Below are 25,601 nucleotides of genomic sequence, written 5' to 3' on the forward strand. Positions count from 1 at the left end.
AAATGGCACTGATATTAAGCTGGATAGTGTGTATGAGGATTCTATTGGCTCTAACAATTTCCTTGTGACTTTTTTTAAAGAATGACATTGGTTCTCTTACTTTAATAAATTAAGAGAATGAATCTTATGTAAGTTGAATGGTTTGTGAAGTGGTTTAGAGAAATGCTTGCTCTTCACTGAGTAGGGAAACTACTCTCTACATTTCAGGTAAATAATTTCCTAGTAATCTTAAGTGATGACTACATTTCTCATGCTAGTCCTGCATAATATTTGTGCACTTCTAGTGAGACTGACAATTCAGCACAGCCATTACTCACTGCTGAAGAGGGAAACTAAAAAGCAAAAAAAAAACTCAACCAATCAAAAACAAAAATCAGGAGATGTGAAAAAAAGCCAAGACTGTGGAACCAAATTTAAATCTGTGTTGCCAGAATCTAATTCAAAGCTACTGAAGCTATTCAAAAATCATTAACTTAATGAAACACTAGGATCTTTCTCAGTAAATAAGCTTGTACATTTTGGTTTTTACTTCCACTGTGACTGAATGTATTTTTTATTTAACACATGCTTTCAGATCCCATTTGGAAGCCAGTACCGACCAGTGGAAGCGATTACATCTCTCTCTTCAGGAACTTTTGGCATGGCTGCAGTTGAAGGAGGATGAATTAAAACAGCAAGCACCCATTGGTGGAGATCTCCCCACTGTGCAGAAACAGAATGATATTCATCGGGTATGTTGGGGTTTTTTTTCTTAATTATCTTTTGGTCATGTTTTTTTCCTTTGCTGTCTAGTGCTGCATAGCACAGTCCTTGTTGGAAAGAATTCCAGCTATAGCTTTCAAACACAGCAGAGAAAATCAGCCTTTTGGAGAAGGAGGGGTCAATGCCCATGCCCTTCAGAGACCTGTCAGAGACAGGCAGATTTCATAGCCAGAACAATTACTAACCTAGTAATTTTTGAGGATTAAATAATTAGCTCTGATTGTTTTTCTAGATCAGGCATTCCAACTTCATGTATACTTTTTGAAACCTTAGTTTGGATTTTGGGAACATTTGTGACAAGAGTAGCTGGTATTAGTTCTATTGCACGACTCTGCACCATGAAACTGTTGTGAAAACTGTCTGTGGTTCATACTGGTTTCATCAGGGAATTCTTGTGGAAATTCTTATGGGGGACCATTCTAGAGTGAGATTGGTATTAAAAGAGAACCTATAATAGGGCACTTGTACTCTTGAAGTTGTTTGGCTTTTCTTTTAAACCCACCAAATGAGCAACTCCCAGAATAACACTTCAAGAATAATTCTTCAGACAAAGATTCACACTGATTTTTTGTTGTGATGAGGGTATGCTTAATGTATGTCTTCAGTGTTTAATCAATTCACACCAGTCTGATGCTAACACAATGTCTGCTTTCACCTAAACAGTCTTGAATTTCATATGCCAGTAATTTGGTTATGCCATTGAGGTCTATTCAGGTCTGAATGACAAATCTCAGTTCTAGTACCTTTATTGTTCAATATACATTCAAGCTCTCCTCTCCTTCATCTCCATGTGTCTTTAATGACATCATAGAAGGTTTTTACTTCCTGTTTGATGTCCAATTATGCTTCAGGGCGTTACCTAAAAAGTTATTTCAAACAAATGTAATTTTTGTTGAAAAATTTAAATTATCAGTCTGTCAACTTGATTTCATGAGAAAAGAATATTCCAAATGCAATGATCATCCTCTCAAAGCATTGTGCTGTATATATGTAACTTCCTTTGGAAAACTTGCCACAAAAGGTACTGCTTGTGAAGTTCCTAAATCTCTGATTTTATTGTTTTATGGAGAAATGTGAAATGGTGCTTTAAAACAAAATAAAATCAGTGCTTTTTCTGTTCATCAGGTAGCTGTATATTAATATTGCTCTAACATATTGTCCTTTCTCATGGGGAGGGAAATATTTGAGGACAGATAATGAGATCAAATTTGCAAAGCAAACATGACATATCTTGCTGCTTTAAGAGCCTGAGTTTGTGAAAAGTCAGGAAGTACAAGTGAGACATGGCTTTTTCCACAGGCACACAGGCATTCCTCTAATGCAACAAAGTGATGGGAAATAGTGTCAATATGGTTTGTCAAGGGACCTATCTTCACTGAACGATTGAGAAAGCAAAAGGGAAAGACGAACAAAAAACATCTCTGTCTCTCTCAGTGGCAAATTTTTCTAAGATAGTATAATGTTTTTCTGCAAGGGGCATTTTCGTCACATTTCCTAGGTCTTCCCTCTGGAGATGTGATGTGTAGGATGTGTCTTTCTCACAAAATTTTATGTGGGACTTAAAGCACTATCACAGAGACAGTGAGGTGAAAACATCCATGACTTTACGGGGCAGCACCTTTCCTTTTTTCACCTTTCCCCTAAGAAAGTTAAGGCAAGTGTTATATATAACCATGAAAGTTAAGAGAAGCCTGAGGTCTGTTTTAGCCATAAAGTAGCAACTTCCATAAAGTAGTTTGAAAGGCTATCCGGAATATCAGGATGAAAGAAGCAATATAGATGTTGCTTTAAGTCAGTGTGACATTAACTCAAACTCTTTCTCCAAAGACACCTCTTGAGCCAAAACAAGAGTTAGAGAGAGATTTCTATAGAGTTGTTACAACAAAACTTTTTCCGCCTAAATAATATTTAAGTTTTTGAAAACATTTTCTCCTTGACAGAAGAAATTTTTTTTTATCTAAAGAAATTACTTCTTATAGTATTCTAGTGTTATATATTTCTCTAAAGCAGTTTAAGGGTTTCCAAGAATTCATCATAAAGCTGGCAAGTCTTCAGTGATGAAGTCTTCAGCAATGAAGTCTTCAGTGATGTCTCTGTCACACACCAAACAAATGAAGTATTTGGAATTTTTAGGGATAAGAATTATTGTATAAAATTAGGATACTATGAGTAGGGGCCAAATGACTTCATAAAATAGATCTCAGTTCTCTTTTTTAACTTCTCTGCTACTTGCAGGTACATAACAAAGAGCTTTGGTCATCCTGTCTAGTATCAAAGCTAGAATGCTTTATTTCCTTTCAGAAATACTTTTTCCTTTTCCTATTTTGTAGCATTTCAGAAGCATGAGTGTAGGTATGCTGATTCCCTGTGGAAAAAAGAACATAACAGAATACATGAAATTAATTTGCCTTGTCTGATCTTCAACTGTCTCTGACAGAAAAAGGAAAAACAGTCAACATGGAAGTTGACTTCGAGTTGCCATTGACAAAATCTATGTTTGAAACATGTTAGTTGGTTGGTTGGTTTATTAGTTGGTTGGTTGGTGGATGAGTTGGTGGGTTGGTTGGTTGGTTGGTTGGTTGGTTGGTTGGTTAGTTGGAGATATTTTTCCCCTGGGCATTATGGACTTTGTCACTCTAAAAGGTTCTTTTAAAGAAGCAGATATACAATGGCTATATTGGAATCTTAGCTGATTTCTGAATATAAGAAAAATGTTTTCAAATGTTTTCACAAGTGTACAATTATCTAGCTTAAAACTGGAGCCCAGTACTGGAAAGCTGAGAGGTTTGGGCCTTTGCTTAAGAGCAGAGCTTAGCTCTCAGGATGTTGCATGTGAAACTAAACAGTAGTTCTGTGTTGATCTTGAGAAAAAGAATCTGCTGACTCTTCATTTTGTAATTCTGAAAATTAGTCTTCAGCAAACTAGAGAAGCACCTATCAGATCTGACCAATCTTTTAAATGACTAAAATCTCCAGTTTTGGTCTTTCTTCATAAATACAATGTTTGGTTTTCCTTCTGTGAAGGATTGTTTTTGTCAGGTAATGCCCAGCTAAGTTCTTCACTTGATGAGTGAATGAGTCTCATCAGGGGAAGACTGTTTAAATGCAGTTTAACTGATTCAATTGAGAAATAACGCGATGAATGCCAACACGATTTTATGCCTGAATCCTTTTTCTAAAGTGTTGCAAGCTGTTTTTATTTTTTTCCCTTAAAGGTAAAATTTAAAGAGGAGCAAACATATTTAACTTCTCTATCATTCAGAAGAGCATCTGAAATACCACAGAGAATCATAAAAAGAGATTTAAAGAAGTCAGTTCTTACCACTTGAGTGCTCCTAGTTGCCAAGATTTGCCTTAAAAATTTTAAGAGTAGGATTCAGATTAAAATTTCAAATGTTTGAATCTGTGCCAGAGGCAAGCTTGAACTCAACTGAGAAGAGGGGTATCCATGCAGTTAAAATCATTGTTGTGTTATAAATGTGAGGTGCTTTTTAGACAAGGAAATTTGTAATGTATCGCAAATATACCCACATAACTGATATTTCTACATATACTTATGTATATTTTATTATATTATATATTCTAATATATTTTAATATATTTATTTAAAATATATTTTATATTTTATTTTTTACATATACTTATGTATATTTTATAATATTATCTATAATATTATATTATTATACTTATACATATAGTAGGTCATTTTTTCAATTTTTGTAAGAAATTGTCTCTATTCCAAAGTCTTAGAATGTGTGGGGAGGAGTAGTGGTGGTGGTGTTAGTCAATGATAAAAAATACTCCTGTTCTTCAAAACATTATTTAATTATCTTACATTTTTCTTTGTTTTGCTAAGTATCAAAATATTGCTTTAGTGAAATTGAATTAACAACTGTGTGCATGTTACTGTTAATCTAATTTAAGTAACTCAGGCATCATGCAGATTGCCTGCTATGTCTTTCATTCTTTTAAGAGTTGCCTCATTTGCTGTGTAGTGATTTTATTAACAGCATAAATAGCATTTATGAACATAGAAGGCACTTATTAACAATTCCATGAAAACCCTTTCACATGAAATCTGTAGCATGACTGCCTAAGGAGGAGTACAGTTCCTGCTTCAACACATTAACCAGTTATGGGTCCACAGTTGATATCTACTTCTAACTATTAGGAAAAACCCCCTATTTTGAAAAGCATTCTGTTTGGCAAATGTGTTGAATTAATATGATCGTACTCTTTATCGTTAAAATACTTTGAACAGTAAAAATTCCTAGTTTTTAACTAACAGAGATTAATGTTGGTTTTACTAATGCAACTCTTTTTCTCATTATATTTTCATTTTTCAATTTAAACAATCATTGTTTCTCATTTAAAGAGATTTAAGGACACTCATGAGGTGGTAGAGGTCCGAGATAAGCTGATCAATATATGCATTATTAAAATGGTGGACAGAATGCCATTACTGCTGTAGTGTTGATGACAAATAGACATGCTTAAATAAAGTAGTTTACTTACTTTTTTGTCAGGTCATACATTATGTGTATTCGATTTCCTCTACAGTCACCAGGAAGTGTGGAAGAAGTTAAGGAATTCAATGAAATTAGCCTGCAATCATTAGTTGTACATTAGAAATTAATTTAGGCTAAGTCTGCTTTCAGTGATGGCCTAGTTATTATAAAGATGTATTTGTCAGGGCTCTAGATAGATAAATTCCTTTTTTTTCCCTCAAAAAAAAAAAAGTTGCTATTTATGATTTTTACTGGTAATGTATACATGTCTCACAACAAAACTTTAATCCAAAAAGCAGCTTTATCTTCATACAGTAAGAACTTTCTTTTGGAATGGGTCAGTATGAAATGAGCATTCATTATTTTTAATGCTGTTCTGTCCTACTGCTTCAGCCTCATGTTTTTTTCATCCTCTCCTTTTCAAATTTCTTTAATTGAAACATATTTTAACTTGGTAGAAATCTGCACATCAAAACGAGGGAAGGAGATGAAAACTGTAAATACTGTGTATTACTCTATAACTCAGGACTATAATTTTACAGACTATAATTGCCTCCACCAGCTCCAGCATTCAGACTGGACAAGTTGGGGGGAAAAAAGTTTGACACATTGGCTCAGTTTTCCTTTATTAATAAAGAAGGCACCTTTTCTGTTTGTGACAAAATACAAAATGTGCAAAGTCAGAAGTTCCTATTAGCATTTGTCTGTTGTTCTGAGGAAGACACAATGATTCCTGCCCACAGGCTTTATGGGATTCATTTCACATATGTTCTCCTTCTGTTGCACAAGAGGTACAGGAGGACTGTGGCTTTAAAGTTCTTTTGGAAAGATAATGCCACTCAGTGTATTTGATTGCTGTAGTTTTCTGCAAAAACATTACAAGCTGAAAGTAGGTATTTTTTGTCCTTCTCCTGGTGTGCACATGTACAGAGCCAGGGTGACCTGTCTACAGCAGCAGCAGTCCTTAAAGATGTCCTTACTCACTCCCAAATGCATAGTTCAGAGGTGTTTCTGGCTTTTAGCTATTCTCCACAGTCAGTGTATTTCTGTGTTCCCCTGGAATACTGGGGGCTCCTTCCTGCTCTTGGGGCGTGTTTGCAGAGCAGACCTTTGTGCAAGTGCTTCCTTTCTGACTGGTTTGGGGCACAGGCATTTCTGACAAATAATACATCTTTGGAAACATTTCTAAAGCATATTATATCTTTAAGCTGTTACACCATTTAATGTTTAAAATCCACTGGTTTAAGTGGTTTTGGCTGTTGATGGTGCTTTTAATACAATCAGCAGAGAGCAAAGCACACAGTCCATGAAAATTACTGTGCTGGATTCTAAGTTATGCTTCCTGCTGGCTCACTTGACCTGCAGACCTGCCACACCATTCTATTGGGACAGAATGATGTGAGATGAACACAAGGGCTAATTAAAGGAATAGATTTTCCTCATTTGGAGGCATGAAAAAGGCTTATTATATTTCCTCTTTCTATTGCACTTCATGCAAGAGTCAAGTATGAATTATAAGAATTATAAACCTAAAAATGTCTAAGTTTGACATTTTTCTTTCAGCCCTGTAGTAACTCCACTCAGGTTTTATGCAAAAATTGTCCAGTGGTAGCTTACTTGTTAATATACAGTGCACTTTTTTATTTGTGAAAATTGGTATTGTTTTTAAAGGTCATCATGATTGTTTAAAATATTTATCTCAGGTATTAATCAAATTACAGATTTTTTTTTATGATAGCAGATTGATTCTGTGAAAAGATTCCAGTCCCATTTTTGTCCTTGACACAATATTAAGATTTTTTGCTTTGTTATTTCCTTCAACAAAGCAGACTTTGCTTAAGGGTTTTCCCCAAGAATAGCTACAAACCCTATGGTCAGTTCTTCACCATTTAAAAGAAAGTGTATTTAAATGTTTATAGTAGAATAATGTAGTTTTTTTCTGAAATTTACTTTCCTGAAACGTGTTAAGAACATTTTACCTGTGAGTTCTCACATTATAAACTGTACCTGTTCCCACTATTAGTTCTGGTAGGTATTTCCTGAACAGAGAGTCACATATCAAATATAATTCAAAGTGTAATGATCTTTTTAATATTGAATTTATAATCCTTCATTAGTTCTCATAGAAAAACAAATTTTCTTTAATAATTAATTTGACTGAATTGGTGCATTTATTACATTACAAACTTATATAATGCTGGTGTTGTAAAGAGAATTTTCTAATCCCTGCAGTAAAATATCTGTTTTCTACCCATGGCATATGGCTCTCCTTTTTGCAGTATTGTGTTTTGTGTTACACTGTACTATTAAATTACCTGCATATTTTACCTCTATGCTGCTTGAAACTGTATGTATTCAACAATGTTTCATAAATATGGAAGAAAACATAGAAATAAAAGAGTGGTAAGGACCATTTAGATAAATTCACTGCAACATGCAGAAGAACCAGTGCAAAATTCAACCTCAGGCAGGATTTCATCTGCATTTTTGTGTGTTTTCCATTTGGAATCAGTCTAATAGGCTCTTATATTCTCATTAACAAAAATAGAGAAATTAATAAATAAATACTGAGATATGTGCACTTTCAGTGACCTACCGAAGCTTCTGATACTAATCTTGAGTAACTTACTCATGGTCCTTTAAAAGCAGGGTGTAGAAGAGAGCAAAAGAGTAAAAGGACCTGCTGCTGAGGAAAGAAAAATGCAGTATGCTAAGAACACATTTGCTCTTTTGAACACAATGTGATTTCAGGTTAAGCAAAAGCTGATTATTTTCATGTGTGTGTGTGTGTGTGTGTGTTTTATTGCTTCTTATACACACAAGAAGCTGTTGCTGGAAATTTTGTTCTGACATTGCTATTCTGACTTGGTATTTCCGTATAGATCCACTTACAATAATTTTGTCTCGTAGACTTTCAAGAGAGAGCTAAAAACAAAAGAACCTGTTATCAGGAGTGCCCTTGAGACTGTGAGAATCTTCCTGGCTGAGCAGCCCGTGGAGGCACTGGAGAAGGTCTGCCCAGAACCCAGAGGTAATTGAAGCAAGAGCAGGGCAGTAACACATTGCTGGGAAGATCAGTGATGATCAGTGATGATTAAATAAATCCTGCCAGCAGCTCTGAAAGCATTCCTTTTACACTCCGAGCTGAATGCCAGCGTTCAGAAACTAAGCTAAAAATATAGATGAAAGCAAGCCTTAGCAATCCCTCTGAACACTGTGGTACTAAATAGACATGCATATTTATAAGCAGATTTTGAAACTGCCTTTAAACCTTCAGGACCTGTCTATAATTATAGCCTCATTTGAGGGCTCAAAGCTGCAATTTAAGCTAAAATTCACCTTGTAGTCTCGGTACTACAGGAGATCCCAAATCCACCTAATTGCAGCAAAAGCTTCACAGTGATTAATATTTATCTATGTGCAGAAAAATTATGCTGAATCAGTTGATAAACTTCTAGCTACACCTTGCATGTTTCAAAATACCTTTATGTACTTAAATGCAGATTTTGCTGATTTTTATGGTGGCAAGATTTAAGGTTTTTAAGATACTGTAAAACAAGAATACATTAATAAAGCAAATTTCACAGGTGTCTTTGGTTATGAAGAGTTTCTTAGAGAGATTTTAACCTATCCAGATGGCAACTGTATCAGTTCTAAGATAGAATATGTCCTTAAAGCCTCTCCACTTTCACATTTAGATCTGTCACCTGAGGAGAGAGCCCAGAATGTCACCAAACTTCTGCAAAGGCAAGCAGATGAGGTCAGAACTGAGTGGGACAAGCTGAATCTGCAGTCTGCTGACTGGCAAAAGAAGATCGACGATGCTCTTGAGAGACTGCAGGGCCTTCAGGAGGCCATGGATGAGCTGGACCTGAAGCTGCGCCAGGCTGAGGCATTCAAGGGGTCCTGGCAGCCAGTGGGGGATCTGCTCATCGACTCTCTGCAGGATCACTTGGAAAAAGTCAAGGTACCTGACATGTATCAGTATTTATGAGTATTAAATAGTTCATTACATGAATCTCCATATCTGCCATTATCTTTTAGGGTGAGAAATTGATACCTTTGTACCATACTTTGTACCAGTTTTATGATTTCAGAAGTTAAAATGCAACAGGATCCTCATTGAGAATGTATATTGCTGACGTGGGTAAAAGCACCATAGAAATGTGTAAAAATCCTCAGCACACTCACTGTTAACTCAGGAGATGCAAAATTGGCAGTTAAAGAAAGCAAAATAAAGTAGATAGGAGAATATATGATAAAATTCTATTGAATTAATTTTTTTCTATATCATATTTTCTTAAGCATGATGAATACGCAGTTGTTTCTATATAATTGTAGAGTAAAATTTATACAACTTGAAATATATAGTTTTTCATTATGATGGCATTTGATCTGTCTTTTTTGATAAATAGGCTTCATAACTAAAGATAGTCTTAAAAAAAAGCAGCAATCCCAGAAAAATTGTCATTATTTTCTATAACTTAATGCTTATCTGCTTTTAAGGGTTGTTTCATAAAATCATTGCTTATCGAGAAACTTGGGCAGACTTGTCCTCCTTCAGCATGACTGCCATGGACAGACTTGATAAATAATACAGGATTCCTTCAGCCAGAGCACAATAGAGGCAGCTGCCATTTTGATAAGAACAAAGTGCCTCTGTTCCAGTCACATAAATGGGAATCATCAGTCATTTTGAAAGAGACCTGAGCTAACTGTTATTTTCTCTAGATGAACATTAGGATCTAAGAAAGAGGAAGTAGAATGACTAATGGCAAGAAAAATATTCCTCTAAAATCTAATGTAGTTTATTAAAATGAAAGTCCTCGAGTTGTAATCACACAGAAAGTTTAATGAGCGTCCTATGCAGATGCTGTACAAGAACAAATGAAATAGTAGCTGATGAACAGCTAGCTGCAAAATTTGTTTATCTTCATTTAAATTCATAAATGAACAGAAGAAATCGATTTATAAATTCTCAGAAAATGCTATTAAAACAATGTTTGGGGTTTTTTTTAATTTTGAAGACAATATCCTGAACAGAAGCACTGAATCTCTGCTATTACTGGAAAACAAAGCAAGTTGCTTAATTCTAAAGCTATGAGCAGGAGTGTTGACTCCATAATTACAGTTCTGAGTCCTGTTATGGTTTAAAAAATAAATAAATACATTCTAGATAACATAATTAATGACTTAATAATCTATTCACTTAACGGTTAAATACTCTTCCTTTGCAAATGTTTGCAAAAGCTAAATTTGTTGAAGTTACATTACCTTCAGTTAAAAGTTGTTAGTAAAAAGTGAGGTTTTGTTCTTTATTGACTATATTATCAGCCAAACATTATCCAACTGTTTCATTCTTGCTCTGGTTTTTAGGATGAACATCATGACTGATATTACAGTATGAGGGAAATTACCTAATTTCTCTCTATACATCTAAAGAAACCCAAGCATCTTCTGAGCAGATCTTCAAAACATTGGTCATATGCAATTGCATGTCTTACAAATCCTTCTCTTAATTAGGATTACAATAGCTTTACCAAACCTAACCTCATGAATAACTTCCTGGGGAATGTGTTTAAGTTAGTGCCATTTGTCACTGTCCTCTTTAGTTATAGATGCTGGAGCTGCTAAGGTCATGGTATAACTTTGAACTCATACTAATAGTGGATCCTTATTGGATCAGTATTAATGTTGTAATATTATTATTACACATGCTTCATCTGCATTAATGTACAAATTGGTGTTCATCTCTGACTGTGAGGACAAGAGATAGTTTCACCATCTGCTCCAAAGGATGCAACCTAGACTAGAGGGTATCTAGAACCAAACTATTCTTCAGACTTCTCTGCTGTCATTTGTCATTCTCTCTTTTTTCTTCTCTCATATGAGTGGTCTTATCTGCAGGCTGAAATGTAGCTTACTTTCTTAATAACACACATTCTTTCTGTCTCCCTTCCAAGCATATCTTTCTGTCCAGAAACCATCTGTCTTAAATTTAGTTCAAGTCCAAATGAATCTATTATTAGTCCCTTAATATCCATTGCCTGATCAGCTTGATTGTAGCTCAAGTCATATATTTGACATGGCCTATGACTTTTACTCCCCTCCGCAGCAAATTCAATGGTGCTTTCTCCTTGCCGTCACTAACAAAATGTTATTTGCATCAGCATGCCTGGAACACTTAGGGTCTCATGAGACCACCACTCAGATTTTATATTAAGCTTTTGCTGCTATGCAACTGATATGCAATCATGCCTACATCATCCACTTGGTACTTTATTCAAAGACCCATTCCAGGAACTGATGGTAGAACTAATTTTTCTCCCTTTATTCCCCAAAGATTCTCCTTTGCCATGCAAAACTGTGATAATGATTATGCTAGCAGCATGCAACAATCATTACATGTCGTGCTGATACCTCCTCACTGTTTTGTTGTCTCTCTGCAGAAATCTGCAGAGAAATACTAACAGAAATTAGTACCCATAGGAAGTTTCAGGTTTTTATACTTTTCCACTCTGGAAAATTATGTTTCTTAAATTAAAAGCCATTGTTTTGAGATGTTGTGCACAGAGTTTTGTGCCTGATAAGCCAATTTTAATGGTGTGGTTTATTTTTAGCTAAAGATAGTTTGGCTATTCTGAACATACTCAGGAGAGCACAATGCAAAGCACTTTTTTCTGCCAGTGATATTTTAACATACCACTGGCAGGAATATAACTGCTTCAGTTTTCTGTCATACACAGCACTGTAAGGGAACAGCAGAGCCTCTACACTCCATGAGTATAACTACATCCTATTTTTTTTTTTTACAACCTCTGTGAAACAAAACAAAACAACCAAACAAAACCAAACTCAAAAAAAAAAAAGAAAAAAACTCAACAACAAAAATAATGAAGAGTGGGCAGTAGTGTCTATGGTTTCTTTAGTCCAAAATAGAAGTGCATATCTCTAGAACATCTTCCAAATAAAGGGCTATTCCTGTAGAATCAGGTAGACTTTTTTCAATTAACTCCAGTCTGCTATAGGATAATTAGCTCTCCCTCACTGTCACAAAAAGAGGGCACCTTGACTCAGTATAATGATTGATAACTGTGAAAAGCACCAACAGAATTTGGTGACATAAGTCTTGTATTTTTCTGCAAGGAATTTTCATGAAAGTCTTAGTCTTGCTGCTTAAGAACTGCTGGTTTTTCTTGCAGATTCACTTTTATAGTTATGAGTAAAGCAGTTACATAGACTTTGTGTATAGATTATGGACTTCATGTATTTAATGTAACAAGGGTATTCATGAAAGCTGCAAGTATCCTTTTAAATTATTTTTTCAAAGCCTATTTACAATTTTAATACAATTTCTTGTTGAATTATATGCTGTTTATTTCAGACTTTCTTCAGCTTAATTGACAGTTGAAGTCAATTGTATGTCACTGACAAACGTTCACTTAAAAATGTCAGCCTGAAATTTATTTATTTGTAAACCAAATAGAGATTGCAGTTATTCATAAACCAGAAATGAACTGATCACTGATCTGCTCATCATCTACTCCAAAATGGCTCACTGTGTGCAGGGACTGGGGACAATCCTTTTTGTCCCATCTTTCCTATGATGAGACAAAATGAGACAAAAGTAAGATAATCACTTCAAATAATTAGCTGAGTTTCAGTTGTGTTCATATCCAGCCAGAGAAAGAAAGTAAGTGGATTTGCAAAGATTGAAATTCCATATTATTACAAGCATTTTAGTACTAAATCAGCAACCTCAATTTCAGGACACTGAATGAGGGTAGTTAGTTCATCATTGTCATCATATTTAAAGTATTATATATTTTTCTGTAGTCTACTTAGGTACTCTTCAGCTACTGCTGTGCTGTAAAGAGGTATTTCAGCAAAGTGAACTCTTACAGTGGTGTTATGAGGGAACTCTGCTGACAGCTGCCTAATATGGAGAATCTGACAGCAGAGTTGTTGAATTTTTAATTTATGTTTTCATCCCAAAATTCTAAATGCTTGGGTAATTGCTAATTTTCTATTCTTTCAAAAAAAAATTGATTTTTATATGGAGCTATTAGGGGTCACATAGAGGGAAATTAATGAATGACAGCTAGAAGCAAGCCAATAGTTCCCATTCATCCCCTCCTACCAATGGAGATCAGTACTGGAATACTGGAGATCAGTTTTAAGTAGATCAATAGAATCTATGCAGGAACTAATTACCTGGAAGTTGTATTGATAACCAGAATTTCCAGTCAGCTTGATATCAAAAGCAGTGCCATATCCTTGTTAAGCCAAATAGAGGTCAGACTGCAATGTGATGCCTATTCTCTTGTTAAGTTTTGCTAACATAAAATTATGCTATGCACCAAATGAGTTAGCAGAGCTCTTGCTGTCCAGTCTGTAGCACAAAATGGCATTACACATATAGCAGCTTCTGAGATATTTTTTCATTCTCTTTCTTTACTGATAGACTTTCTACAATATCTACACTTCTTACTTTTCTTAGTTTTAAAAACCACAAAAATGCTAAAGTGTTTTATATCCAGAGCTTTAGACTATGAACTATTATTTGATTTGTTGTTTTTAAACTGTTTGTACAATTAGAAGATGACAGCATCCATTGGTTCATTGTTGAACAGGAAACTATCTGCCTGCAGTGTCGGAGATGGAAGCGTTAATGTTTTCTTCATACTGTAACTAAAGTAATTACAGTTACAAATGGCTCTCAAGCTTACAATTTCATACAAATCATTCTGTGAAAGAATCATACAATAGTTATTTATGACATGTTCTTAAACTGCTTCAAAAGGCATATACATTTTTTCAGTTTAATTTGAAGCCAGATGTTACCAGCAAGAGCTGTAATCAGTCTGGGTTAAGATGTTCTATTTCCTTAAGTGAGTCTCCTAATAAGTTCTGTGCTAGACTCTGGGAATTTTAAAACTATTATATACAGAATAACCATTTCCTACTAATGAATTTTCCAGCTTTCCAAAACCCAAAAATCAGTTCCCAAGAAAATTAGAAATGATCTTTCTAAACAGGTTTTGTATTAGTAAAATATTTGTAATTTAGAGATTGTTGTAAGATGCTATAAAAGGAGGAGATTATCTCATGGCATAATAGAGAACCTTTAGATTTTAAAAATAAATATGGTCAATAAAACCAGAGTTTACAAAATATCAACTCTTCATCAACTGTTTTACTGCTAATATAAACTAAAACAACATTAGAGTACATAAGAGAATAATAAAATCCTTTTTAAAATAAACCAAAACCATACTGAAACTCACTGAAACACTTTGACATCCTACAGATGTCCTTGTGATATGTAATATTCCTGTGAATTTAAATATTTGTGGAGTTTGCTATAATGAAAGAAATACTTGAAGTCTGTTCAGTTTGTTAATGGGTCAACTTTTAAGATGCTTTTATACATCAAAGACACTTCAGCTAACCACATTACTGAATTGGTGACAGCCTGGTATGTTGTTTTTCCCATTTTTTAAATGTATTTTTATACAAGAGAGAATTTAGTAGGGTTGTTTGTTGTCACTGTTGAGGGCAAGTTTAATTTGCTAAGGCTTTTCTTAAATATGAAATTGAGTTAAAAACCATGAACTGTTTTGTCATGTAGTTGTAGCAGATTTTACCTCTGGTATGTTTCTTACTTGTAGGAGATGAAAGTTACTCAGTTGTGTCCTGTGGTCTCTCAATCTCATTTAAACAGCTTATGAATCAATTTATTTTCTTATACAAAAAGAAATATGTTCAAAAGTGGTTGTTTAGTATATAATAATCAGGCAGTTTTACTGATACAAATTTAATTTAAAAGTATAATCTGCCTTATGTTCTTTCTATGTAATCAGTCAGATAAGATTGGAGAGTTCTTTATGGCAATAGCCTAAAACTAAATCTATTTTAAATACCTGAAGCAAACAATCATTCCCTCTGCTGACTTCTTTTGCAATAAGTTATATATTTCTTATGTCAGGTTTAGATGCTACCACTGTACCTATAGTTTTTACAGAGACCAGATGACATAGGTCTTTTGACTATATCAAGCTACCTGTTTTAAGGAAGAATGAAAAATCTTGTTTTACATAGAATAATAAGAATGATGATGAGCAGGCAGAGAAGTGAAATCCTTGTCTTTTAAAATGACAACTGCTCTTCACCGTATTACTTATTGGGAATCAGTAGCATAATTGTGATATAGAAAAAGCAGCATTGCCCTGCTAACAAAGAAGAAACAAAAATGAGTTTTCTTTAATTAACTTTCTGAGGAATCACAGCTAGTGTAAGGAGCAGCTACTTGTAGACCACTTCACAAAGAACAAGCACATGGAAAAGAACTGTACCAATTTAACCCAATTTCTATCAGATTTGTGTTAACTGTATTAACACCATTATTAATAGAGCATATTAACTATTTTCACTTTTATTAAGTATGTTTGGGCTAAAAAATACTGATAGCTTTTCCCTGACAACTAGTGCAGGAAAATTCTTGAGCTCTAAAAAGGATGACCATTCAAGGTGGAAATCTTTTCTACCTCCAACCCAGTTTGGTAGAAGATGCTATTATTAGATCAATATATTTCATTTAGTGCCAAATTTTTCCTTGTATGAATTCACCCTGCTGATTTCAGTGGGAGTTCAGCATGCACATCTGCAGGCAGATTTTGACTTTTTAAGTATTGGCAATCTCTGATCTTGGTTTCTGATACCCTGCTGAGAGAACTGACTAATACTTGTATAAAGACTTGTCTGCCGTTTTCTGCCTCTGAAGTCCAGAATTGAGGTCAGACCAGAACATTTTTAAGAGATTTCTCTTTATCAGTTTATCAGAGGGAAGAATGAGACTTGAGCTTTTAGAAGGAGAATGAAACATTAATTTTAAGTACCTAAGTGGCATGGTTATAGCAGGGACTCTGACATTTAGCATTGCTTTTTGTTTCAAGTTTGCCATATAAATGCAGCATGCATAGATATTAGTCTGATGGTGAAGTATTAACATTCCAAGACATGACATTAAATCAAAGATGCTCTTGAACTGTTTTGGTTCTGCTCAAAAGCCTTCTTTTTTCTTATGACCTGGAAATGTAAATATTTAGCCAAGAGGGAAAAAAAAGTTCAATGCAAGCAACACATTTCTTACTATGGACCATTTTCTTCAGGCTTTCCTAAGTGAGTGCAGCACAGGGAGCTGTGTGGCTAAAGGGAGCAAAATTATATCTAAGGAGTATTTATAACATAGCTCTGATCTCCTATATATAGTCTGCTACTGAAATCTCCAATGCAAGGAAAAAGGACATACCAGAAATTATTATATAACCAGAGACATGGACATTCACTGAGACAGGAGAGGAGGGAAAAGGGAAGAGTACCAGAAATTAATTTTAATGTTGTTTGTTTCTGTGATGAGGCAATTTCTTCCATGAAAAAATCTGTCAGTACTGTGTTTCTAATGAAATCTTTTCTTAAAACATTGACAAAATAAATTCTTGGGAACAATCAAGTGTGTAGATTCTCTAATGATATTGTTTCTATGACATGGAAAAATCAATGAGCAAAGTAAAATCAATTTATCAAGCTCCTGTGCTGGTACCCAGTAATTATCTAGGGACTGTTTGATGTAGGGAGTGCAATGAATTTTAGATTGCCTGGAATGTTTATCAGGGAACCAATGAGTTACACATTTCTCATTTTCATCTTTATAAATTTAAGACCTCATTTTTTGGCAAAGGTTAACCCATAATAAAACTTTATAATTGCTACTTATCACTTTTATAGTGCTTCTCATGTTCCAGATAGTATGACTTAATTTTCTCATCTTCTTTCTGAGACTGCAATAGAAGTATTATCCTCAGTTTACAAATAGGGCAATTGAATCAGTGACTCTAATTTGTCCAGACAGCAATGCCACTCAAATTATGCTTATTCTCTTTAAATTTTACCTGAAAATTGTTTTATTTTAGTTAGGTTCAATTGTTCATTGGAGTAAGAATGATAGTTTTCATCAGTCACAGCAGAAGCCACTGTTGCCCATTTCCCTTCTCCCCCTAAAGATGTGGAAGTGTTCAAGGCCAGGCTGGATGGAACTCTGAGCAACCTGGTCTAGTGAAAGGTTCCCAGTCCATGGCAGAAGTGTTGGAAATAGATGATCTTAAAGGTCCTCTCTGACCCAAGACATTCTGTGATCCTGTGTTGACCTGGTGTTTCACCCGTGCCCACTCCACACACATCGTACAGAGGAGATGGAAATTTCAATCTTAATTCAAGAGCTGGAACACAGAGCTTTCAAAAAAAAGCTGCAGGTCCATCTGACCATGACTATCTGCAGACATTCGAGACTGACTGGACTGTAATAACTTCTTTTGGCCTTAAGCTCTTTGAAAGACTTTATTCCCCTTACTAGAGGTAGTAATTAACAACTTTATGAGGCTAAACATTATGAAATACCTACATGGTAAACTTAAAGACATGACAGAAGAAAGCAGAGATTTCTTTTAAGATCTCTCTTATCTTTTTGTTAGAAAACATGAGGAATTCCTGAAGCTTGTTGTCAGAATTGTTTAATATTGGTCAAGTGTCAAAAAACAATCTGTGTTTAGTCTCTAAGCTAAGCTTTTGTATGTGTGCATATTTTTCCTCCTGAGCTACAGCATCTGCCTGCTGATATCTGGAAGCTTGAGGTGTTTTGTTATGTTATGATACAGGTGTTGCAATCTTTCTGGTTTAAACTGCTTTCCTTTTTTTTGTCAGTGTGCTGGTTTTAAAAGCCAGTTGGAAAATAAACCCCACTGAAACTGTTCCCTTCCCCCTCACCCTCCTCTCCATAAGAGGGAGACAAAAACAGAGATTCTGAATTAAGGTGAATTTACTTGAAAAGCAGCAATGAAATAAGAAAAACTAACAGGAACAGCAACAGCATTAATAGCAAAAATATACAAAAACTGTGTGATTTGCATAAAAAAAGGATATTCACTGGCCAAGGCTATGCCTGGCCACCGAGATAAAAGGCAAAAATAGCCCCAGACTCTCCATGGTGCTCTTTTCCCCACTCCAGCCAACACCCCAGGTTTCTTCCAGGGGTGAGGATCCCTATTTCCAACCCTCAGCAATGACATGGAAGGTATGGAGTATGGAATAGAACCTGGGCTCACCCATGAGGCCAGCAGCTCCATCCTGTGCACGAGCCCCAGCCCAGCCTTTGCCTGACCCTTCCCTGCTCTCTCTCTCTTAACCACAGTGAGAAAACCAACTCTGTCCAAGCCAAAACTGGGAGAGTCAGTGAAATAGTGCATTTGTCTTTAAAATGCCATGCTGCTTTGCAGAACAATAGAGATTTGCTTTGTAGCAACTATTTTCTGAGCACAAGGAGTTGCTATAACCTGAAAGAGCTTTTGGTTGGTGAACACGGGTTATTATTCAACCTTTTCTGTTTGTATATCTAACATACATTTTGTACAAATTAACTAATAGCAATAGATACTGTGTTATTAATGATTTAAAAACAATTTCACTGAGTCTACAACCTAAGCATATAAACTTTGCAAGTGCTTTTTGCTTTAATAGTGCTGACTGAAACCATACTAAAGGGAAACTTGGGAAACTTTATGTTTCTTGTGACCTTGGTGTAGTCATTGTTAGACTTTCAGATCACACTTTGAAATCCTTCTAGTTATTTACAGTTCTGAGGTGCTTCATCTCTTCTTGCAAAGTAACTGAGTAATTGACTTTGATTATATGGAAAAATTGGTGTGGAGCTGTTTATAACACTTCAGCAGTCATGGGCTCTGCCATGACATGGTTAGAGTTGTTCTTGTAAAGTGAGTTAGAGTCTAAATTTGCTTATTTACTTTTCCCCCTCCATGGATGAGAACACAATTTCAGAACAAATGACAAGGCAGTAGCATAGCTTCTATTTGTTCAGGAATCATAAAACTGTATATCAGCTGTTGATTTAAAATAAATAAATAGATCAAAAATTATAGTAATCTAGTAATCTGTGTTTCAGGATAACTGCATCTATTTATTAGTATGCTTCTGTTCATTAAATTAGACATCCTAGTAAATAAATATTTTCTACTAGATATAACATTGCTACAAATTATAGCTTTTTCCCTCGAGAGTTCAGAAAAGAAGAAAATTAGTACCTGGCATTAGTTCATTTTTCATTTCATCTATTCAAATTTTAATAACCTTATTTTTAAAGAAATACTGAGTTAGTCCTCCAAATCGCAGGAAATAACTTTTGAAAAATGTAATGTGTTACTCATTTAGAAATATAGAATTCAAAATGGGAAAGAACTTAAAGAGAATTTGATTTTCTTCCTCCCTTGATGTTTTTTGTTTGAACTATTTTTATCCCAGAAGAGGATTTATATTCTACTGTAGTGCACTGTTGCTTGGTCATTTCTGAGTTTATAAAAATATATAGGATGGAAAATTAAATCAGCTGAAATCCATTTTGTCTCAACACCGCCTGTCCCCAGGAGCACTAAAATCAAATAAAAATACAGGGTGAGTTTAAAAGCAAGCTAAGTGTAGCACATTGAGCTGGAGGCTGACAAACCCAGGTTTCAATGAGATTTGAATCAGACTACACCAAACCCCTTAAAGAAGAAACAAATAATTTTAAACAAAAAAGATGGACACTGTTAAACTGTCCTGGGACAGTTCAGTGTTGTGTGGTTTTAAATATAAAATGAGAATTGCTCTGGCCCATGAATACTTCTCCACTTGGACACCAAGTGAGCTGAGAAGGAGAATCCTCAGTGCTGGGAACCTGCTGTGGCAGGTGTAGGGCAAGCATTCACCTTACTGTGCACAAGGATCCTGCTCTGATTTAGCTGCAGCTGCTGCTTGTGTAAAACCTTCCCACAGCAGAAATTCATCTGACACAGGAGAACTTTTCTCCCTAAGTCATTTCATATTTTCTTCACAGTGCCAGATGTTCTTTTCTGTCTCTTTCACTGGTTGTGAGAATTGAGGTTTAACATAAGCCAGTGCTAGCAGGAGACTCTTCTATATGAGGGAATTCTTCATGAAAATGTCAGGCTGGCATGAGGCCACAGCCTTGTGTAAGTGCTGCTCACAGAGCAGGGAAACAGACTTTGTCTGTAGGCACAGTTGGCCTTTTCCTGAAATCTGCTTCACACTAAGTGTGAGAAATACCCATGATGGAACATGTAAGGGCATGATCATGCTCATAATTCTGGTCATACCCAAGTCCTAATGGGATGCAGTCACGAGTGCAGAATGAGTTGGCAGATGTTATTGAAAGGTCATTATCGATTGTCTTCAAGAGTCACAGCAACTGGGAAAAATTCTTGCATCCTGAAAGAGAGCAAGAGAACAACTCTCACCTTCAAGCAGTACAGGACAAAAGGACTCAGGGACTTACAGGTTATTGACCCTCACCCAAATCTCTGGGAATGTGATGGAACAGCTAATCTTTTAAACCTATCTTCAGGCATATGAAAGACTAGGAAGTTGTATTGGAGGGAAGTCACATGTGAGATGGCTGATCATCACAGTGGTTGATCATCACAGTGGATGATCCTGAATTAATATCATTTAATATTTGCATTAATGAAATGGTCCCTGGGCAAGAGAGCTCACCTTCAGTAATTACCCACTTGATACAAAAGTGGGAAGAACAGCCATTACACCAGATGGCTGTGCTGTCACTCACACAGACCCTGACGGCATGGAGAATTACACTGAGGGATCTCATGAAGTTCAACAAGGAGAAATGCCAAGTCCTGTGTCCTGGGAGGAATGACCCCAGGTAGCCATACACACTCAAAAACAATTGGCCAGAAAGCAATTCTGAGGAGAAGGGCCTTGGGGTACAGGTAGACAAAGAGCTGACAGGAACACTCTTAAAATCCAGTTATTACAATTACAAGGGAGATGCCTCTGCCTGAATTAAGGTGCAAACAAGACCATATGCTGAAGTCGATATTATGGATTTTATTTAACAGTAAAATGTGAGGTAAAGAGATAGAAAGAAATAGAAAAGGATTGAGGGGGGAAGAGGGAGGGGAGAAAGACAGTGAGAGAGAGAAAAAGATCAGATGGAATGATAGTCACCACCCATAGATCCAGCAGTATCCCAGTGATCGTTTTCACCCTGGGCTTCTCAGTGGTGGGGGTTCCAAGGTTGCTCAAAACTTCTCACCGTTTATACACTTCAGCAAAAAAAAAGGAATCAATGCTCATTGGGTACACAGTTCTCTCATTCAGTTGGTTAAATGATTCCCTGACTTCCAATGCTAATTAGTCCCATTTTGTTCTTTCTCTTCGTTTGAGTCAGTGGCCTCCTATCTTCAGTCAGCAGGCTATGGTTCTTCCCTCACCAGACCCAGCCACAGCCAACTACCAGCACAGCTGCTGAGCTGGCCTTCCCACAGACTCCTGGCAATGAAACATCCTTCTCCCCAGCTTCACCTACCTTTCCTTAGACCTGAGATGATTGGACATTAGTACCACGTTTATATTATCACAAGTCCCTGTCAGGTGGATTAACTCACTGTCCAAATTTCAGGAATACAGGAGGCATATTTGGGATGGGATGGGCTTTGGTCACAGATAACCAGTTGCTTCAGTGATCTTAAGAGCATTTGACCAAATTGTGATCTTTAAGTCTCTTACACAGACCCTCATGGCAAAGAAGGCTGACAGCACCCTGGGGTGCATTAGGCAGAACATTGCCATCAGGCTGAGGCAGGTGGTCCTTCCTCTCTGCTCAGCCTTGGTCCACCTGGAGGGCTGGGTCCAGTTTTGGGCTCCAGGGTATGAGAAAGGTATGGATTTCACTGGAACAGGTCCAGAGCAGGACCACAAATAAGGTCACAGGACTGAAGCATTTTCCTGTGAGGAGAGGCTGAGAGAGCTGGGACAGCTCAGCCTCGAGACTCAAGGCAGCTCAGTATTTTATCAGTGTGTATAAATTCCTGATGAGAGGGAATGAAGAGAAAGCTGGACCTTTCTTAGTACTGTCCACTGACGAGAGACAATGGGCACAAATTAAAACCCATCAAGTTCCACCTGAATATGAGGAGAGACACCTGTGGCTGTTCAAACACTGGCACAGGTTGCCCAGAGAACTGGTGGAGTCTTGATCACCGGACATATTTAAAACCTGACTGGACATGGTCCTGGGCAACTGGCCCTGCTCTGAGCAGAGGGGCTGAGCTGGATGATCTCAAGAGTTGCCTTCCAGCTTCAGCCAATCTGATGACAGTTTAGAGTTTAGTGAGAATGAAAACATTTTTTAATGCATGCCTTTACAATGATTTTCAGTAGAAATACAAAATTATTTAGAAACCATTATGCATTAAAACACTAATAACAATAAGAAATTTGTGTTCTTGCCTTCAGTTTTTGAACATGTCCAAGCTTGCATGGTCTTAAAAAGTTTAAGAAGTGCAAAACATTTAATTTCTAAATGTAGTTGCTACGATATTTAGTCCTGTATAAAGAAAAGATATGAACTGTCTAAATAGTAAATACCATTGCTGGAAAACTAGAGATGATTTTCAAATTATTTGGTTTTTTTTCCTTCCTTTATAAAAAGCTAAGAAAAATGTTTTAAATTCCTCATGTTTAGGCTTGTAAAAATGAACATTGGTGGAACAGGATACTATCTACTGATAGTATACTGAGGTCTTCCATTTACTGTCTCTGGGGGAAACTAACTTCAGGATCAATTTTAATTTTCAATGTTATGCTCTAAGCATAAACATAGTGTTCAAATCAAAGGCTGGTGTTGCTATAATTGCCAGTCCATAAAATTTGAGAAATAAAAATCTAGAGATGATGCCAAATTGCCTCTAACATCTTATACAGGCATCGTGCCAGTTCCATCCATAACCAAATAGATAGAGACTCATTTCCAGAAGCTGGCACTGAACATTTAAATCATTTGATGCATTGGTGAAATGAACTTTAAAGTCTCTTTTAACTCCTGTTTGCAACAAGAGAAGGGTACTGCAATCTATGCTCGATGAAATTCATGGTCCCTCTGCCCATGAGTATGGGAAATACTAAAGAGTCTTGATTTTTTACTAGTGTGCTCAGGTTGACTCAGGAAAATATAGTGGGAAAAATATCACACAATAATGCTGACTAATTGTCCATAAGTGGTCTCACACAGATTTTTTTAAACTTGTTTACAAGTCTAAGTGTTGTTAAGGAACACAAAGGACAGAATAACACCCAAAATGGGTCTGCCCCCAGCTATTTTTCACACCAGAAATGTTGCAGGTAAGTAGAAGCCAATAGGAATCCTGACTATTTTAAATTGTAATTGTAAAACTTAATAGCTTAAGTTTCTTATTGAACAATTGCATACCAATTGCAAATAAATAATTATTAGATATTGTCTGTTTATTAAATACAACTTTTAAGACATATAGCTAAACTCAATCTCAGTACTACTGAGGTGTGCATATGACTTTGTATGTGCATGCTGTTATTTTCCTTTGTCAGTGTGGCAAATGCTAAGCAGCAATGATTTCATACTCAATAAAGCTGCATGAATGCGTCTTGTTCTGACAAGACACTGTTGTGGACTACATGTAAACGTACATGGTAGGTGTTTGGATCAGTAGGAATAAGGACAGCAAATGTAAAAAAGCATTTTTTATGATCCATTGGCATTTTTCAATAGCAGACAATGAAGAAAAAACCATCCTCATTTTAGTCTTTCTCTGTGCACAAGGAATACTTGATGTTCTGGGAATATGCTTCCTTTTCAGGGTGTATTTTCCAAATGGCTTAATGGGCTTTAGTCACCCTATTTCATTAATATCAGTGAGCTGGAAGTTACAGGCACTCGATTGAATTTTGATGGGACTCCTGAACTCTGTGTTTGGCTTGTCAGCCAGCAGTTGAGCATGTGGCTGAGGGAGAAGGGGTTAAGAAATAGAAAATATGTATTGTAGAGTCAGTGTTCCTTTCTGAACTTTATGATGAATTCAGCAACAAAAACTCCATGAAGCTAGAAAAATATTTAATATTGATTATATATATTACAAATATATACTATATGTTTATATATGTATGTTTATATACAAGTATATATAAATGTATTATATACATATATATAAGTATGTACAATTAGCATAAAATAGATAATTCTCATATTGGAATAAGCTTGTTTTTTTTACTCTTCTACTTGAATGATTAGTGAATATTCTTTGAGTTTTTATAGAACCAATTTATGAATCCTAAAAGAAAAAGCAAACCTTTTCATGGCATTGAAAAAAAACCCTCCCCCTTTGGTGAATCTTTAAATAAAAAGAAGTAGATTTTTTTTCTCTCTCTCTCTTCTGAACATTGGGCAGCCTTCCAAAGCAGAAACAGTCTGTGTTAGGGTTCCTTAAATAAAAGATAGGATAAAACCAGCCACATGGCATGTGAAGTGTGGAAGAAAAGACATCTGGAAAAAAAACCCTAAGCATTACAGTTTCATAAATGGAGTTGGTATTCTCTGGAAAGAGGTGAGGGCTACTTGGTAGTTTTTACTACTTTGGAATAGGATACCCAAAGTACAAACAAATTTAATGAAAAATATGCAGAAAATGACTTGCAAATAATTTTGGGACGCTTATCCTGTGTCTTCTGAAATACCTTAGAAACAGATCTGTAATTACAGGCACTAGCCTGAAATCCTTTTGGAATTGCAGTTCCAGCACTAAATAGAAAATACATAAGAAAATCCAAGAGGATAACCAGTAGGGAAAAGATTTGGCTTGGTGCTGAGCACTGCAAGTTCAAAACATTGCTATCATAATAGGGATCACCATGAACTAAAGGTCAGCAACTCTACAAGGACAAAAATAACCCAAAAAATCCACTACAGCAGTGTTCAGTTTTCACAAAGAAAGCTGCACACAAATGAGGAAGCCTGCCGAAAAGGAACCAAAAGGAAAAAGTGTGTGAAGGCAGCAGAGAGGCACTGCATCCTGAGAACCAATCCATACCATCCAAATGGATTCAGAATGACCTGGAAAGATGGGGTGGCTAAAGAAAATAATAAGGAAACCTATTTGAAGCAAAAATACAAAGAACAAATTGTCTTGATTAAGATCATTAAATCATCAGAACCAGATGGATGTTTGGTCAAGTGTTCTAATGGAAGTGTAAAATAGCTGTATCTATTAACAGCGTTTTCTTATTTAAAATCAAGGGGGTTTAATGAGGAGTGATGAGGGACACACATGGTGATAAATTTCAAATAGTGCATGTAGTCAGGCCTGTGGACCTACAGACAAGGAAATCTGGGAAAAGATATTCTGTAGAAGAGAGAACAGGTTTGTAAAA

General features: G+C 35.9%; 1 protein-coding gene across 4 annotated transcripts in view; it reads left to right on the plus strand.

The window, feature by feature from the left end:
* DMD (dystrophin) overlaps positions 1–25,601 on the plus strand; it is a 1,044,614-nt gene that overhangs the window by 850,126 nt on the left and 168,887 nt on the right. For all 4 annotated transcript variants that reach the window (XM_054518613.1, XM_036378966.2, XM_036378958.2 and 1 more), the window contains 3 exons: positions 575–731; positions 8,181–8,301; positions 8,969–9,237. In XM_054518613.1, coding sequence (XP_054374588.1) covers positions 575–731; positions 8,181–8,301; positions 8,969–9,237 — 547 coding nt within the window. The remainder of the gene's footprint in view (positions 1–574; positions 732–8,180; positions 8,302–8,968; positions 9,238–25,601) is intronic.

This window comes from Molothrus ater, chromosome 2 (assembly GCF_012460135.2).
Source record: "Molothrus ater isolate BHLD 08-10-18 breed brown headed cowbird chromosome 2, BPBGC_Mater_1.1, whole genome shotgun sequence".
Classification (NCBI taxonomy): domain Eukaryota; kingdom Metazoa; phylum Chordata; class Aves; order Passeriformes; family Icteridae; genus Molothrus; species Molothrus ater.